The 19,011-nt window shown below is 27.6% G+C and overlaps 1 protein-coding gene across 1 annotated transcript in view; it reads right to left on the reverse strand.

Annotated features, from left to right (window-relative positions):
- The window catches only part of LOC129981521 (RYamide receptor-like), a 253,774-nt gene extending 235,139 nt beyond the window's left edge, over positions 1–18,635 (reverse strand). Inside the window, exon 1 of the mRNA XM_056092380.1 lies at positions 17,733–18,635. Within this exon, the coding sequence (XP_055948355.1) occupies positions 17,733–18,103 (371 nt within the window). The 5' untranslated portion in view covers positions 18,104–18,635. The remainder of the gene's footprint in view (positions 1–17,732) is intronic.
- Between the last annotated feature and the right edge of the window lie 376 nt (positions 18,636–19,011).

The raw sequence follows: 19,011 nt of genomic DNA on the forward strand, positions 1-19,011 counted from the left end.
TTATCTGTAAGCCAAACATATTTAATCAGCTTTATCGAAATACTTTGAATTAACCTCTTAACATTAACGTCGGACTAAGCAATTTTTAATGCTATACGAAATTCTTTAATTCCGTTTTAAATACTCCTCATAATAAAGCACTTAAAGTCCCGTCAGCAATTGAAAATAAATAATTCGAAAGTCTTTGCTGACAGAGCATGTTTCACATCGAATATTTTTATTCAACAGAAAATTCTACCACTTAAGCAAGGGGGTTTCTTGAATCTCTGAACCTGAATCTGGAGTACTTTGAGGAAGACTGGATCATGTGGTAGAAAAGGCTGAAAAGAGAAAGAGAGAATGCACGGAATTTATTGTCTGGAGACAATACGGAGATGTAATAATGAAGCGAGTGAACCGGAGTGGCTTCGGTGGATCAATTTCAATCAAGGAAATAGTATTTCCAAAAGAAAGAAAGAGAAAATTGATCGCTTCCACAATTTGTTAATCTCTTTTCCTCCAGGTACTCTATTACTATTTTTTACTAGTCCTGATCCATTGCAGTCCATTTTGTGAAAGTCTTCCAAAGAATGCAGTTCTCTGAAAAGTGATAACTTACAGTAAATGGCAAACAAAATACTTGAAATATAGGGAAACGGAATAGTTCCTAAAAGAATTAATCAAAATCTTGGCTTTGTAAGGAATCTTATTGCCCACTGGCATGATGAGTTTTTATATATTTTTTATATTATACTTTTCATTTGCATTATGGGTACAAATCAAAAACACAAAATAAAAAGTGAATAATTATAAAAGTATTTGCTGTTATTTATTTTCAGCATTATTAATTAAAAACTCAAAACCTTATATATCTCTCAGCAAGATTATTTTTAAATTATCCAATATTTTAGTATCACTGCAATTTTCTTCAGAAAATACTAATATAAAAGTAAAAATTATTTAAAATTTAAATGTGTATTATTTACTAAATAAGTTTAAGAAAATTATTTCTTTGCAGCATGCAATTAATGTAAGAATTGCTTCAATACAAGTAATTTCAAAGAAAATTAAGAATACATTTCCTAAGCATGCATTAGGTTTTATTGTAATTTTTACATTCTGATGTTTTAGTTTCGAAACTTTTTCTAAAATATAAAAAAAAGATTTTAAATATTTCTGCGAGATACAAAAATTGGTAACATACCCAGAAAGAAGATTTATAATGGAAACATCCTAAATAATGGAAATTAACGTAAAATTTATTTCAATGATGCCCATTTTACTACTCATCATTTTCAGTATTTAATTTAGTTGCATAAATGCCCCAATTTCTGGCAAAAGGAAGATATTTTGATACAAACAACATAATCTTGAATCTGATAACATGGAAGTACGAAATCTGACGCGAAATCTGACGCGAAATCTGAGCCAGTCTCTAAACTTTTGCACCACAATAGAGAGGGTAACTCTTGAATATCAGATTCAGTGTGCATCAAACCCACTTGCATGGCAAACCTTTCATAGAATCGGGTCTCGAGACTGTGGGTCCTATTCATTAAAATTGAGTTAGCAGGCCACTGCGGATCTATTTTTTATGATATCCTCATAAACGGCAAAAAATACTGGCTCAATAATTTGGTAAGATGAATTAATCTTAAACTATGAAGGAATCAAAATGTTAAAGAATTCATTTACATAAAAAACACAAGTATACAATACAAACACAAGTATACTTTACAAGTAAAATATCTTAAGAGTCGTTATTATACGTTAATTGTAATCAATTATAAAAAAAAAGCAGAAAGGCTCTTCCTGTAACTATTATGCTTACTCCCTAATACAGGTTTTTTCCCTCTCTTGCGTATAAAAGTTTTAATCATTGGTTAGAGTCTTAATGCCACAAGTGAAAATTTTATTTTCTGAGTCCCCCACAGGAACATATTGTGCTTCGTAATATGTAAAGAAAATTTAGTATCCCTTTTTAATGTTTTTTTCAACTAATTTAAACATTGACACCAAATTATAATTTTAATGACAAGATGACACACCAAATTTCATTTATCTAAATCATTCCACTTTTGTATTATGACGTTTTTCTGCATTAGAATGTAAAAACGACAGCAGATTAACTTTAAGGGATTTAGTTCAAAATCTGATATAGACCTTCAGTTTAGATGTCCAAATTCCGTACTAAATTGTGACCATTTACCTTTTAAATTTTGTTTTTATTATGAGAAATTCAGCGAATTGTTTTGTTCAAAATGAGCTAAATGTCCTCAAATATTATAAAAAAGACTACTTATTAAACTTCATGTTTATAAGCCGAAGCAATTTTTGAGCTACCGTATTCACAGATAAACAGATCGACAGATACGATACCAGAAACTTGTATATCGAGTCCATGCAGGTCTGAAACAAGGAGATCCATTAAAATTTTTAAGTCGAATCGAATTGCAATATTGTTGATTATATTCTTTTTGCATACTTATTTAAGAAAGTAAAGATGTCTTCCTGTGCCCTAAATGTTACATGATAGGTAGGCGATGTAACTTAACATTTTAGTTGCAATGAGAACTAGAAAATATAATTAAAACAAATGGCCAACTATTAGCTGTAACATTTGTATATATTTTTAATAACGCTACAAGAGCATACTACTTATTTGTACAAATTTTCTAAAAGTTAATATATTACAAAATGAAACAACGCGTCAACAATGTTTTAAGTGCAGTTAGCATTAACTACTACTTTGTTGAGCTAAAAACTTTTTCGCTAATGAAACCACAACTGCGCATGCGTTATTCTACCATCAGACGAAACATTGTTGAAAGTCGTTTCAGCTATTTAAAATAAACTATTTGCGGCGTTAATTTTGTCTTCTCTTAATCGCTTTTTCTACGCTTTGTTTTAACCTCAAAAAATAGGATGCGACGATTTCATAAAAGCTGTATTTTCAGTGTTAGTAATGAAATTATTTTATGTAGCTTTAATCAAATTGAAGAGAATTTTAATTACTTCTTTGTAAATGTATGTTTTAATGAACAGATTGAAGTAAAAGTAATAAGAACTAACATTCGCATATTATACATTTGTTTTAAATATGCCGATAACACTAGTAAATATGTTTAAAAATAGATCGAAAATATTTGTAGAGATTACTGTTAGTCAGAATTCACTGCCATATAAAATATTGTGCCATTTGTTTAAATATCTTGGAAAAATAATTCGCCTGGGTTAAAGACATCATTAACTGCAATTATTGTAAGCTATACATATTTAAAGAAAATATTTACCTTGTGTTTCTAAACCGGAGTAAAAATATTAACAGGCTGATAACTTTGTATTTTATCTACAGTCATAAGGCACGAATTTTTAATTATCTGAAATGGCTTTAACACTATATCTAAAAACATAATAATAATATAACAAAAACATAATGCATAATCTTCTGTGGAGGGCATTTTAGATTGCATTTAATATATGATTATTTACGATATAAACTGTATTCCGATAAACTATTCAAAATTCATCCTATATTTAAGAAAGGTCAAATAGAAAATTCGCACAACATACAAAACAGACAAATGTTTCAATTATTATACAATATTTTTTGCTAATACATAAAAATTAATCTGAAATAATCATTTACATAATAGAATTGTGAAAGGGACATCTAAATTAAAATAAACTATAGATATATTTCCGAAAAAATGTTAAATTATATCCACGTTTTCTATATTAATATTTTACTTCTTGCACAGTAGCACAGCCTGTTCTACAATATTGTACCATTTTAAATGATATTAATCAATATTCAGCAATATTATACAATCTTGTGAATATTAATCTTCATACAATTTTGTACAATATTTGTGTGCTACTAGGGTGTTAATCATATGCAAAATTACTTAAACCATCTAATTATGTTCACGCATGGCATATTAATATTTTTTGCAAACTAAAGATTTTATTTTCAACAATGTTATATAATTATACTCGCATTTGTTAAACTGATGTCAAATATTATGCAAAAATGCATCAATTAACTCTCCTTCCCAGTTTAGATTTAGAAATGAACCCCATAATTCTTAATCATGATTAATTTATCGTAATATGCTAATCTAAAAATGTTTTGTATTTCTATATTTCGAACTTCCATTATTTCTACAGAACTTTGACCAATTATTTTGCCCATTAAAAAAAAGCTGAATCAGACAACGTCGATGATGAAATGATCAACTTCAGGAAAGAAGTGATTGTCTGCAAAAATGAATAGTCCTCTGCCCATTCTTTCCGAAACCCATAAATAGCCCAGCTTTGTCATTCCAGCAGGCAGATGCCCCTCGATCCCAGCTGCTGGGACTAAACAAAAAATATTGTGTATTACAAAGGAAGCTGTGTTTGACACTGCATTTTCCTTTTATCGCTTCGCGTGTGTTTGGCTTTTCCATCCCTCCCCCCTGCATTGAGGATTAACCTAAGAAATTGGAAGTGAACATCTGCCGCTTACGAGCAGGATTAGCTCCTAGTTCTCACTCTAACGAAAAAGACCAAGAAATTTCATGGATTTACGGCTTGTTATACAAACAATTGATTTTCTTGAGTGAATAGAGAGGTTGTAATCTTCAGAAAGCCAAACATGATTTATTCTTATCTCTTTTATCCTATCTTGATGAAAAAAACAGTGTATAAAAATTTTCATTAAGTTTTTAAACTACCTGGATTAAGTAACATATATAGATATAAAAGAAAAAAAATGTCAAGTAAAAGCAAAAAGTAAAGCTTCTCAATTTTCCATTTTCTTACTGTCTTTCCTTTTCTTTGTAAGTTTTTAAATGGTTGTGTTTTACAGAAATCATAAAAGGATATGTTATAAAATAAATAAAATGCAACATTTAAAAAAAATAAAACTTTAAATCTCGATTAAAATATAATGCAAAAAATTACAAAAAATATTTTTATTGAGTTTTCCAACTTTTCTGGTGATGTAACATTTGTATAAATGAAAAAAATCCACTAAAAGATTAATAGTTATGCCTAGTTGTTTAGCATTATTTTTTGTTTTGTAATTTATTAAACGACAGATTCTTTGCAATTTAAATAAATATTTAGAGAATACATTTTTAAATAAACTAAAAAATCTAAAATAATACGATAAATCTATCAAAATATAATGCAGAAAAAAATAATCTTCTGTGAGATTTTACAGAATAACCGTCAAAAAATATGTATAATTAGCATCTCTTCAATATTAAACAAACCAATCCAAATTAATATAGTTTGTCACAAATATTGCCTTTAATGCCAATGGAAAAGCTTAAAACTTGTGAAGAAAAATAATTTCAAATAAACATTCCAAATCTTATAATTGTAACTCCATTTTCGTAAAAAATATAACAAAGTAAATAATTTATTTTTTATTACACTAATTTTGTATTGTAATCGATTTTGTCACTTTCAATTTTAATTTGCTCCATCTGTTAAAATGTTAGAGTATGATGGATTTTGATAGTACCCTATGAACGAAAAAAATTATTAAAAAATAACGAAAAATAATGTATCTCATTATTAATTAAAGGATTGTCATTTATGACAAAAGACATTAAAATTTTCTTTGTCTGTACGAAGTGACATAATCATATCGTAATATCATTAAAATTTCCATCTTACTGAAAAATTAAAATTAGAAAAAAAAATGATGTAGAAAATAGTACATTAAAAGGAGATAATTGGATAAAACATTCTTTTGAAGGACAAATTTTAATAACCTCTGAAACTTTTGATTTTAGTGGATAATATTTTAAAATGTAAGATAAATAAATTCAATGTGAAAATACTTTTATGATATTTTTTCCTATATAATATAAGTGATACGTTAAATGTAATAAACTAATAATTATAGGGGATTATAAATAATCACCGGATAAATTGCACTTATTGTAACATTTATATATGTTTATTTGTATGAAAGTAAGACAGTGTACAAAAATCTGTTGTTATTTTTTGTCAAATTGCAACATTCGAATGCAAACAAGTCGCTGTTTGAAAGATTCGTACTGCTACAATAAACCTTTATATGTCGTAATTAGGGTTGCGTATATTTGTTATGATTCAAATTATTGCAACGTTTTAGAAAAATAATTTTATTTACATTTTAACTAAAGAAATTGAACATTTGATTTGTACTACGAGCTTCACCGAGGCAGTGTGGGAGAGAGCGTTCCGGAGAGAAAATAGTTTTTTAGAAGCATACCCGGATGATGAGCGGCGCGGCAATTACCTCACACACAACCTCGACGGAGCCTATAATTTGCACATATCTGATAGGATTTATGATAGGTATATATGATTTATGACAGATGTATATGATTTATGATGGGCATTCGCGACATATACAACTGTTGTTAAATTCACGCTTCGCTAATTAATGCAGATGCAAAATGTTATTAGAAATGTTCTTGAAAAATATTCACTGCTTTCATTCAAAAAGTAGAAAAAAAGTATAAAAGAAATCAAGAAACAGAAGAACATCAAACATCAAATAGTTAGCTTAATCTATTTACTATAATAAATTATCTACATTTGTATTTATGTTCCTTCGAAGTTTTGGGTAAAAAAACCTTTGTATATGATAACGTATACATCATGCATAGATCAATAATTTAAATTCTTTGAAAAAAATGGAAAAAGTAAAACATTTAACGAAAGTTTATTCAATTTCATTCAATTAAATTAGTATTTGCAATCGAAAACTCGAGAATTTAATTGAAATTTTGTTTAATATTCCTTTTAACCATTTATAATGAAATTGAATGTCCGATTTTTTGTTTGCTCGAATCTTAAACAATTCCTTGCCTCAGTGCGGATTCAAATGAAATTTAGAGCACATGTTCCCAGTTCTTGGAGGGATGAATTGCGCTATTAAACATTTACTTTCTAAACTCTTCTAAGGGGAGGAAATGAGGGTCATATGATTCTACGTTTTTCCGCCATGTCTTTAAAAATATCTTTGCAAGCAAATTATTTTTATACTATTGTAAAATTTTAAAACTGTTTATCTAATCTTAAGCAATTTTTGAAAATTAATTTAAGCAAACTTTTAACATTGCCTGTTTTTCAATCTATATTTACTATTTGATTACTGTTTAATGTTTGTCAATTTTAATGATTTTTTTCACTATCATTTTCACCTTCGCTTTTATTTCTCATTTCTAAGTGCTTTTTTACCTCTATACGAATTCAAAAATTTGTTTTAAATACTTTCATTTAAAATTATTATTTCTTTTACTATTTGCCCTGATTTTGTCTCATATTTTAACACTTCTTAATTTTTTTGTGTTTCATTTTGCATATTATATTTCGTGGCTCGACAGATAAACTTGTTTTTTTTTTTTTACATATATTTAGAATAAATAAACACAGGCGGATTAGAGGATATTGCAGATAAAATATAATATAAAGTTGAGAGCTGAATTTTAATTTTTATCAAACGACTAAATATTATATTTTAACAAAAATATAAAAATATTTAACAGGAATGATAAAAGCAAACTTTCAAATACAGCATTTTATTAATCTCTTAAAAATATAATTATGATGCATTAACAAAAATATCAGACCATTTTTTTTATCAATAAAGTTATTTCAGAATAAATTGCTTTCAATTTTTGATTTTCTTCATGGAAAAGAATGGAAAGTTGCCATTTAACTACAACAAAAACATGGAAAGATATCGATTGTAGACCTCATACCATGCAGAATCAGTTTTTAGTGAAAATGGATCCAAGAAAGTAATAAGATAATGAACTTTGTCTCAAAAGTCTCGCCTGTTTGTTTCCCATTACCCTATCCATTGTTCGAAATTTCAAAAGAATTTCAGTACAATGAGTCTATTTCATGAAAGTAAACGGAAGAAAGGTATGTCAAAGAACTAAAAACGTGCATTACCGGATACTGACACGACAAAGTTATCGATAAATACTCAGTCTCTGGGCGTTTAATGATAGAAGGTCACGAAAGTCAAAATTTTGCAAAACACAAATCTGTCATCTCTCAATTTCAAAAAACTTGCACACAAAAGCCAGTTAACTGTGCTACTTGCAAAGCTTTATTCTTGAAAAATATATAACCTAGAGATAAAATTAAATTTTAATCGAAAATAGAATTTAAACAATTAAAGTATTTTTTGCACCATTAGTATAGGTCACGAAAGTTACAATATCGCAAAAACACGATCCAGAACTAAAATTAAATTGCAAATGAAAGAGAATTAAAATATTCAAAAACGTATTTTTCTTTCTATTATATTTTTCTGAACATTAGTCTACGAATTTTCATTCCATTCAAAACGGTACCACTTTCAACGCATAATCATTTTATTCTGAAAAAAGGGACATAAAAGGATATTTCAGAACAAGTATTTAGACAGAATAATCATTACTGATTGTAACAAAATACAAGCACTGTGAAATTTTCAAAAAAAGTATTTTTTTTTCGTCCTTTATCAAATAATTGATCTGGTTTTCAAATCAATGTAATTGAATGCAAAGAACACCTTTTGATTCTGCTTTTATTCAATAACTCCTTTTCATATTTTTAAATATTTGATAATTATTTATTATGTTTCAATACAATTTGAAGTGAGCAGTTATTTTTCTTTCAGATGAAAAAATAAAAGATTTCTTTATAATGCTTTTTATATTCTTTATAATTTCTTTATAATTTCTTTATTATAATATTAACATCTATAAACGTATCATTATGATTATAATACCATATTGAGAAAGAACCTTTCAATTATCGGTAACTCTTGCCATATTTTCGATCGATTTGTTCAAAATATTCTGTGCTAAGCTGATAACTTCTTATCTGTTTATACAAGCAGTATAGTAAAAGATATTTTTTGTTAGATTACATTTTTTTAAGTAAGGAAAAATTAAATTTTATAAATAGATATTCAATAATCTTGCAAGACAAAGAGGAACAGGAAAAAAATTCTTTTATTGTTACGTCTTTATTCATTTTCATTTTATTCATTCAATTTATTATTCATTTTGAAATAATTTTTTTATATCACATAAAAAATTATGACAAAAATACATTTTTATCACTAACTTCATGATATATTGTTGTTACTTAACTATATATAATATATTTTCTGGTACCGATATATTTTAATGCGATTACTTTCTTTACGAATAATTATTTCAAGAAAGATTATTCATTTAGGAAAAATGATATTGTATTATTTTTTCGGACATATTCAAGATTTTTTCGAAAATCAAGGAAATCTGAAAGTTGTAAGAAGTAAATTAAGATATTTTTTTAATTAAATTTATATTCCAATTTACTTTAAATTAATTATTCGCTTAAGAAAAATCATTTCGGCGAAATACATTTAATATTAAGACAAAAGGATCTTCTCTGTATTACATAAGATGTGTTACCGTTGACTATTTAAATCAATGGAAATGGTCTCCCCGAAACGTTCTCGCATACTCTCTAAAAGAAGTTTTCTGTATTAACTGCCTGAAATTGACGAAAAATTGTTACGGCACAGCCTATTAGAGTAGTATCTTTGGCGATTTCTCGGGCGATAAGTTTTTGGTGTGTAATTAATGCGAAAGCAATAAAAAATATTATTTTTGAATTTGTCGCATAGTTTCATTTTTTCAGGTAGATTAGTCACTATTTGACAGAAAACTACAATTGTAATCACAAAATTAAATACCATACTTCATATTTAATTCATTTCATCTTTGAGTTATGTTATATGCTTGTGAAAGTACACATCGACAGAGAGTTAACCACTTGACGGATTTGCTTAAATTTAATACATATTTACATTTTAGAATTTTTATTTTGTATCAAATCTCATCCATTTACTGTTTTTCATTTGTAATTATTGCGTAATTCATTCAAAATTAGGTAGAAATCTACAAATTTAGTATAAAGTCCATGTATCAAATTTTATGCGCCCAAACTAAATCTTTTTAATCATCATGCGCAGACAGACAGACAGACATAATTCCAAAAATGTGCTTTTCGGACTCGGGTAAATTTGAAACGTGAAATCAAACTCGAATTCCAATGTTTTGTCAATTGCATTACATGCTCTTTGCGTGCTTATTATAAAAGAAAAGAAAAATTGAGAAAATTTATTTTTTTACTATTAGTTAAAAGGCTGTTCTGTTTGAAGTTAGGTTTAAAAGTTTTCTTAATAGTCTTTTCTTTTGCATTCCATGTATTATATATTAGAACATTTAAGAACCTGAATTAATCTTCAAGCCTAATTTATAACAATCCTGTTAAGTAACAAAAAATAAGAAGAATTGCAATGGTATGTTACTAGTTATTTAAAACCAAGTGATATATTATACATATATATAATGTCATATTAAAGTAACGTTTTTCCTGATATATTTATGCTAGCAAAATAATTAGAAAATATTTTCCAAAGCCGAATTTTCAATTTTTTAAAAATATGTTTCACATTTTCCTTTTTGGGTGCATTTCAGACTCTTCGATCATTCCCGAAGAAAAAAAAATTAAGAGTCATGGATTCGAGTTACGAAATAAATGGAAAAATTCATATCGTCTGCTGCATTTGAAATGTCATTATAATAATGATGATTTACAAATAAAAATTTAATAATGATACAAAAATGCTGTGTGTCTAGCTCGACTGTGCAATACTGTATAATTTGACATTTTATGAATATGAACTTAAGACTTTGCATTAAACGTAATTTTCATGCATTAATTTAAATATTTTGCAGTAGTAAAATATTTAGAATGCCTGAAGCAACTGAATAAAATTAATTTAGATATAAAAATTATTTATAAAATATTTATTTTTCAAAAAGTTGTTCGTCAAGATTTGTAGATCAAGTATACTAATTAAAATCATTGCATGACAAAGAAAATGAAAGTTGTCCCTATTTTATAGATATACCCTTTATTTTTTCGTTTAAAATTCACTATCAAACCTCTATTCTATTAATTAGAAATCATCTGAAATTCTTTTCTCACTTTTTCAGAAAGTTTCTGTTGATAATTTCCTTTAATATTTATTTAACTTCAATGGTAAATTGATATTTAGTTTATTTACAAATAACTAAGCATTATGATATTTTTTATGTTATTTATAAATAAGTCAATTTAGAAGACTACCTAAAACTTTTTATAGATGAATCGAGTGAGAAGATTATTCAACCATTCGAGGCAGCCATCTATGTTTGACCTATTTCTACTTATAAAATAATTATTTTACTGAACTTTCCCTAAAAGACAGCGAAAATATATGTAGCTGTCTTAAATTACATTTAACTGACACGTTAAGAGAAATAAAACATTTGGTGATGTTTCATTCATTCATCATTCCATCATCATCCATCTTTCATTCATTCATTCATTCATTACTTCTCTTCATTCCGGTCCACATTTAAATTTCACAAACATATTACAAGTGTTATAAACAGAATTCCTATTCAACATTTAAATGAGTTGAAATAAATTTTATTTCCTTATTTTTGACACAATCTTTTTTTTCAAGTAGACAATATCATATTATCTTATATTATAAAAGAATTCAAATTTCGTTATATGTTGATTTACATGTCATATACTTCATGTCAAATTAATTAAAAATATATTGCGTATCTTTGTTAGAGTGGATGGTCTAAATATCTCAAATGTATATAAAATAATATACATTTACAAAATAAACGAAGTGCGAAGCTAAGATTTTCATATCATTGAATCTATCACAATAAGGTTTTTACAAAATGAAAAACGATTATTTTAACTATCTATGTAATAGTTTAATATGCGGTAATATTTCTGGGACAAATCTTATTAAATAAGTATCAATAAACCGCTGTGCATTAATATCAGTCACTATAAAAAAAAAAACATTTCACAGAGCATAACAATCCTATATTTTCACGAATATTTAAACCATATGTGGGTTTACTGTTAAGTTCGTCGCAATCAGTATGCATTTTACATCCTTTCTCTTAGCAAATGGTGCACGTTGTGAACACAGTGCATTTCGTTTGCAGAGCTTGTTGCAGTGTTGAACTACCGTATTAGAATAAAATAGCAGACAACTTGTCAATGTTTTAACATATTTAGTCCAAAATTTGGCACAAATTGTTATGCTGTAGTTGAAACGTCATATACATTGTGACATTTTTTAATTATCTTGCACAAGTACCGGACGGAAGATCCTTAGTAAATGAATTTCATCCGAATGTGGATATAAATCATCAATTTTAATTTCAGCATCCCATATCAAATTTCATAAGACTAGTTGCTTTATTTTTATTTTAAGCTGCTCGTCGTCAGACAAAATTCCAAAAATCTACTCAGAAAAGCTTTGAAAGTAAAAATTTATCCAGTTTTCTAGATAAAATTATTACAGTACTTTCTCTTTATATATCATGTATCAGATTAAATAAATATTGACCGGATAGCAGTGATTAATTTAAAAGCCTTGAAAGGATACAAAATGGCTAGTTACATTTCGTTATTTCTCCGACAGAAATCTTGCAGCAGAAAGAAGAATATTTGATTAGTATTAAGAATGCAAGTCACATCGAACCCAAAAAGCAACACGAGAATTCTGATAAGATCCAATTAAGCTGATTAATTTATTTTCTGTCTTAAGTCAACACGTAAATATTACAAAAATTAGATTTATTGTCCAAAGAACAAATTAATGTGACTGTATCTTACTACTATTTAAAAAAATTATCTTTGTTCTGAAGATTTACTTTAATTATATTTAATATTTTCAAAATTATTAATTTCTGAAATCAATAATTCTAAACGTTTATTTTAAAAATTGACGCACAATTTTCGATACCCAATTTACCCTCATTTCTTGCCAATTACATTTATAGAACTTTAAACTATTAAATTGTTACTATATTTACCTATTATATTTAAAGGTTCATAAACAAAAATTATGATGTGAAAATATAAACATTTGCGTATTTAAGATGATATTTTGTATTTATGTACATTTCGTAGTAATGTTTTTCATGCATTTTATCGTACCTATACTTCGAATCCCCATAAGAAGCCAACAATCTGAGTTAAGTAAATTGGGTGAAGGAATCTACAGGATTTAATTCCCTTGATACCACAGCTACACAACTATCTAGTGACCCTTATCCAGCGCCTAACTACAAATTGTCATCAGTAGTCTTGTGTCTTTTTCCTTTTGTAAGATACTTAATAGATTTCAAAAATAAAATGGCTTGATGAGTTTGATACTATATATATGACGAATTTGATATCCCCATGGAAGAATGAAACTATCCTTTCGCTGTCCTTCGAGGTGCCAGAGGAATCGCGAGGAATATGAAATTGCGAGTATAAATATGCATGATCAGTTTTCTTGTCTGTATATTGATGTAGCATTGACTAACAATTCAATGATTGAATGGTTAACTGAAAAACGAGAGTTAATGTTCTGCTTGATTTACACTTGTTATAGTTCCTATTATGTATGCACACTTCATTCAGTTTCGTTGGGTGTCCTAATGATGAAGTCCTAATCTTGTGATCTTGCTGCATTAAACGTTCTCTTCAGGCTAAAACACCAAGAAATCGGTACTCAAGATATTTGTGCCTTTTTGTTAGTTATATGTAATCTCAATTTTTGTTATATATTATATATTGGATTTTTGTTAGTTATTTCTGCTATTTGTTTAATTACATTTATGTCCCGTTTTCAACCCACATAGGACTATTTTGGGACGGCTATTATAATTTTAAATCATGGTTAGATGACGAAGACGGTACTTGAGCTGGCAATCCCCTTTTCAAACTTCCTCGCTACACCAGAGACCAGAGGACATTTGGTGCAAGGATCGGTTTGATTTGCACTCTCACTTTCTTTGGTGGAATCAAATTTCAAACCTATAAACTCCCAGTCTCAAAGTCTTGATTTTACACTGAAACCATCTCAAAAATATTTCCGGAAGAGTTTATAAGCAACACTTTCTTTTATAATATTTCTAATCTAACAGAAACACTACAAGAATATATCATGTCTCGAATTTTCGATCATTCGATCTTTAAACTGATATTTTATGATAAGGTTGTAAGATATAAATGAGATTACTTCCGTGACTGTCATCTAATTAATTTATGATTTTTACGAGCGTATGATGGCCTGAAATATCAAATGGATATAAAGTTAATTTGAGTATAAATCGCTTTTCTTCCATAAGATCCATGATATTCTAGGTTTTAGGGTTTCCTTAGTATATCTTTTTTTCAGCAGCCTTCAAGGAAAAAGTCCAGATCAAAGCGTCCAACAATTATGATAATAAAAATTAGATCAACTTTGAGTATGATAATTATTGCCCCAAAAGATGCATTCTCCCAATAATTAGTTTTGGACTTTAAGAAAATATATTTATCTCCAGGAAGATAAAAAAAATGGCAAAATTACGCAATTTGGTATCAATAACCGTAAGTCAATTTCTTGACTGCTAACCATTCCTCAATATGTGTGGTTTATTAAGCAAAAGAAAGAAAACAATGTATAGCATGAAACTTAATTTGGAAAGTAAAAAAGAGCACAGTTTTTCTCTTATAATTAGATTTTCTTTTAAATGTATTAATAAAACATGTTCATTGTAAAGTTCAGATTCTGCAAAGAATTACAGTCAAATGTATATAAAGCTACTCAAAAGAAAATGTAAAATTATATAAAAAGTAATTATTTGAATTTGTTTCGTTAGCTTGAATACAAGAGGCAGCTGGTCTCATAATCACATGTTTTTTTAAATGCAATCAAATTTCTACAATACAACAGCAGGAGACAGTTAGGCAATAGACGGCAGATTAAATGTACATAATATCCACATGCATAGGGGTTCTCGGATGGAATCATGTTTTAAATATTCAACCTTCATAAATGAGCCTTACCACTACAGGATGGAAGATAGAAAATCTTAATACATCAAATATGACTTTTACTTTTGGCATATTTGATATATAATATTAAATAATAATATTTTCCCATCTATCAAAGATTGAAATTATCAAAAAGTATTATCTATGAAATTTTATTTAACACATATCTTGAAATCAATTACTGAAATTTTTCACTTTAAAAAAAATTACACTGATGCTCATATTTACTTAATATTTCATTTTAAGTGCGATGTTACTCTTGCCATTTTCAGTATGTGTCCCGGAGATATTAACCGAAAAGGAATGAAAAAAGGTAAGAAAGCAAAAAAATGCTTCGGTTTGACTTAATTCATCACGGAAACGCGGCCATCTGTATTGCAGAATGGAGGAAAAACCTCTTTAACCACTTACATAAAAGACATTTTCTTGAGCTTTCCCATTTAATCTGAAAATCTGTTTTTGCTCTGAGGTAGAAAGCAGATAATGTATTTACGAATATGATATGCATCAGGTTAAGTAAAGTATTTTTTTTCTGAAAAAGTAATAAGTGAGTGAATAAATTTTATGTCATACTTTGCTTAGAATTTGATGTCATATCAAAAAAGTATTTACCTTAAACACTTTTATTAAGCTTGATGATATTCATTTTGGAGAAGATAGGATTTTGTAACCGATACATCACTACTCATTTATGGAGAGTTTATAAATTTTCTACACTTTTTTGTTCTGGATTTAAAATGCGTTAATTTGAAACATTAAGACATTTATTATTAACAAACAATTTATTTAATTAGATTGATATTCCAAACGAGTGACGCCATCTGGTACACATTTGAAACAAGCTTGGATTTAATATTCCAGAGTATTTATAATAATAAAAGTAACGGATTTCAAATTGAAGACATAAAACTTGATTAAAATTTAAAAAATAATCTTTAATTATTATTTTGATAAAATGTGAAAACTGCTCTCTGTTTGTACTACTTCTATGCCTTGCATCGTAAGTGTAATAACAAAAAATCAAAAATACATCAGCAACTAAGACATTCATTATGAATAACTAATTTCACTGTAAGAGAAATATCAGAAGATAAAAAAATAAAAATTAAAACTCGTTTGTCAAATAACAAATATACAAAAAAAAATTAACAATTAAAATATTTATTAAGAGTAATTAATATCAATGGAAGAGAAATTTAAAGGTTAGAAAAATTAAAACTCGTTCGTCAAATAACAAATTTCCAGAAAAATAAATAAACAATTAAAATTTTGAAAATTGAATACACACATACATATCATTTTATATTATTTATTATTTATATAACGACTGTGATATCTCTTCTAGATAGATACCAAGAAATTTAAAAAACAATACTATTTTTGTCAATGCCTTACGAGTTATTTTAAAACCTTAAGAATCAACGGAAACTTATTTTAATCTTACTTTTGAGAGTGAACACTTTGATTATATATTTATATTATATATAAAGGGTATGCGAGAAAGAATGGGCAGATTATAAAGTTTTATAAAACACAATAATTAAGATTTAAAAACAAATTGCTTTTAATTATTTTTAATGCAATTTCCTAACAATGTGCCTAATGTATTCTAATTTTCATGCTAAGCATTTGCGAGCACTAGATGAGTTACGGCTTAAATAGTAGATACGATACGCTGCTTCAAACGCAGAAAATTATTGCGCAAGGTATATAGTACACACAATGTTTCCATAATCCAATATGAAAAGAAAAAAAAGAATCTACAAAGCATAATTTTGAAAATTGCATGATATAATTACTAAGAGAAATCTTCTCATTAAATCATCATCACACCTTCTCAGAATCCAACTACTGGATTCTGAGAAATAATAGAGTTATAGAATAAAACTTATAATATATATTTAAATATATATTATAATATATATATTTATGAGTTATGACAGTAATATGTAAAATCAAAGAAATGTCATTATTCTTTTAAATAATTATGTAATATTCCTAATAATCCTTGGACTCTCTCTCTCTCTCATATATATATATGTTACCGTTAAAGTATATAATGCAGTTATTTCATAGAATACCTAGTTATTCCATGAAATAACTGATCGTGTCCGTTAAAGTGTGTAATATGTTATTAATTTGACACTTTAACTAGTTATTCTATGAAATAACTAATGAGATGCAATTAAAGCGTAAAATAAAAAAATTATCTAAATTGAAATTAAACTAATGATAGACAATTAAAATGAAAAAGAAGCAATTTATCTAATTTATGCAGCGTATAAATGGTATTTATGGAAACGTACCTTAAAATCATTTGTTACAACAAGGATTACTAAAATGACACTTGGAATGACAAAGAACATTATTTCTAAAACAAAAACATTTTTTTTTATTTCTAAAACAAACAAAAACATAAATGCAGTAGGGGTGGAAGGTAAATGTATTTCTCGTGCGAGATATATGATATAGATTATTTTACACTTTCACGGGCTGCAGATCGTTATTCTGTGACATAACTAGTTAAACCATGAAATACAAAAGAGATTTACACTTTAACGGACACGATCAGTTATTTCATGGAATAACTTGGTATTCTATAAAATAACGGATTTCATACTTTAACGGTAACATATTATATGCGTTATGGTAAATCGCATTGATTATTTGTTATTTATAACAACCTGTAATTATTAATGTTAACCAAGTGTTAAATCAGCCATAATTAGAATAACCCTGGTTAGCAATAGTAACCAGCTAATCGCCTCGACAGTAACATTATATTTATAACAGTAATGTAAATTCAGTGAATCACTTACCTGTCCAGTCCAATAGCAGTCAACGTATAAACACTAGCAATTACTGACACATGTTGCATGAATTGCACAAAGGGGCAAAAACTGGGGTGAAAAATCCATCGCCCGAGCATGAAGTCAGTATATGTGAAGGGAATTGAGAACAGGGCCATGCAGACATCAGACACAGCTAAGTTGACTAGAAATATTCGTAGTTCTCGTGAGGATCTTTTTCCCATGAGGAGGACAATGATAACAGTTGCATTGCCGCCCAAGGCGATCAGTGCTGTCATTGAGTACAGAACTATAAGAAAGATCTGCATCTGGGGACCGAGAGCCTCTAAGGACCTCAAGATTTCCTCTTCAGTGTAGGTCACATTTGTTGTATTTTCCATGATTGTGTTTTAAAACAGGTTAATGTTCCTTTTTAATATTCAAATGAAGTCGAAAAACAGTTTATTACAATGCATGGCCTTTGCAAATTTATGTTCTCTGCCAGTCCTTGTATAGTTCAAAGTTACAATTGTGCACAAAATCGATGATACAAAATTTCGAAAGTCACTGGAAAGTTTGTTTTCATTCAAATGATGAAAAATATTAGGTGCGGAATAGTTAAAAATTGAAATCCCTTGGCGCCTTCAAACAGTTACGGCTTTTATGTAGCATTTTTGGAATTTAAATGTCAAATGTTTTTAACACTATGTTCTGCACTAATTCTCAAAATGCTGAAAAACGTTTGAATGACTTCACGAATGAAATTTCTTAAGTTTTACACTGATGTCTTGATATGTTGCACGTTTCATGATTATATCATAATTATTTAGTAATATTATATCATAATATCAATAAAAAGTTTTGAAATCAAAGCGTTTGAATGTACATCAGTTTTTTTCTCAAAACAGCAGTCATATGTGTGAGATAAATGAAATTAAACGTTCATCCAGTGCTTGAGATATAATTCTATGCAGAAGTCTTCATATTTTAATCGAAATGTTATTTCCGATACAATAAATTCCATATTTTATATATTTATGCAATTTTAAATAAGAAAAAAGCATTCTATCATATTTTATAATTTTAACAGCATTTTACCATGGGTAAGAAAAAAAGTATTCTATCATTTTTCGTTCATCATTTTAGCAGCATTTTATCATTTATGAGGAAAAGAAATATTTATCAAAGCATTCTAACATTCTATCGTGCCAGTTTATTATTATTTATTTATTTTGTTTTAATTATTTTTTATTTAAATTAATTTTGTTTTAATTTATATTTGTTATTGTTCTATTATAAATAAAATCAA

Source organism: Argiope bruennichi, chromosome 8 (genome assembly GCF_947563725.1).
Source record: "Argiope bruennichi chromosome 8, qqArgBrue1.1, whole genome shotgun sequence".
NCBI lineage: Eukaryota > Metazoa > Arthropoda > Arachnida > Araneae > Araneidae > Argiope > Argiope bruennichi.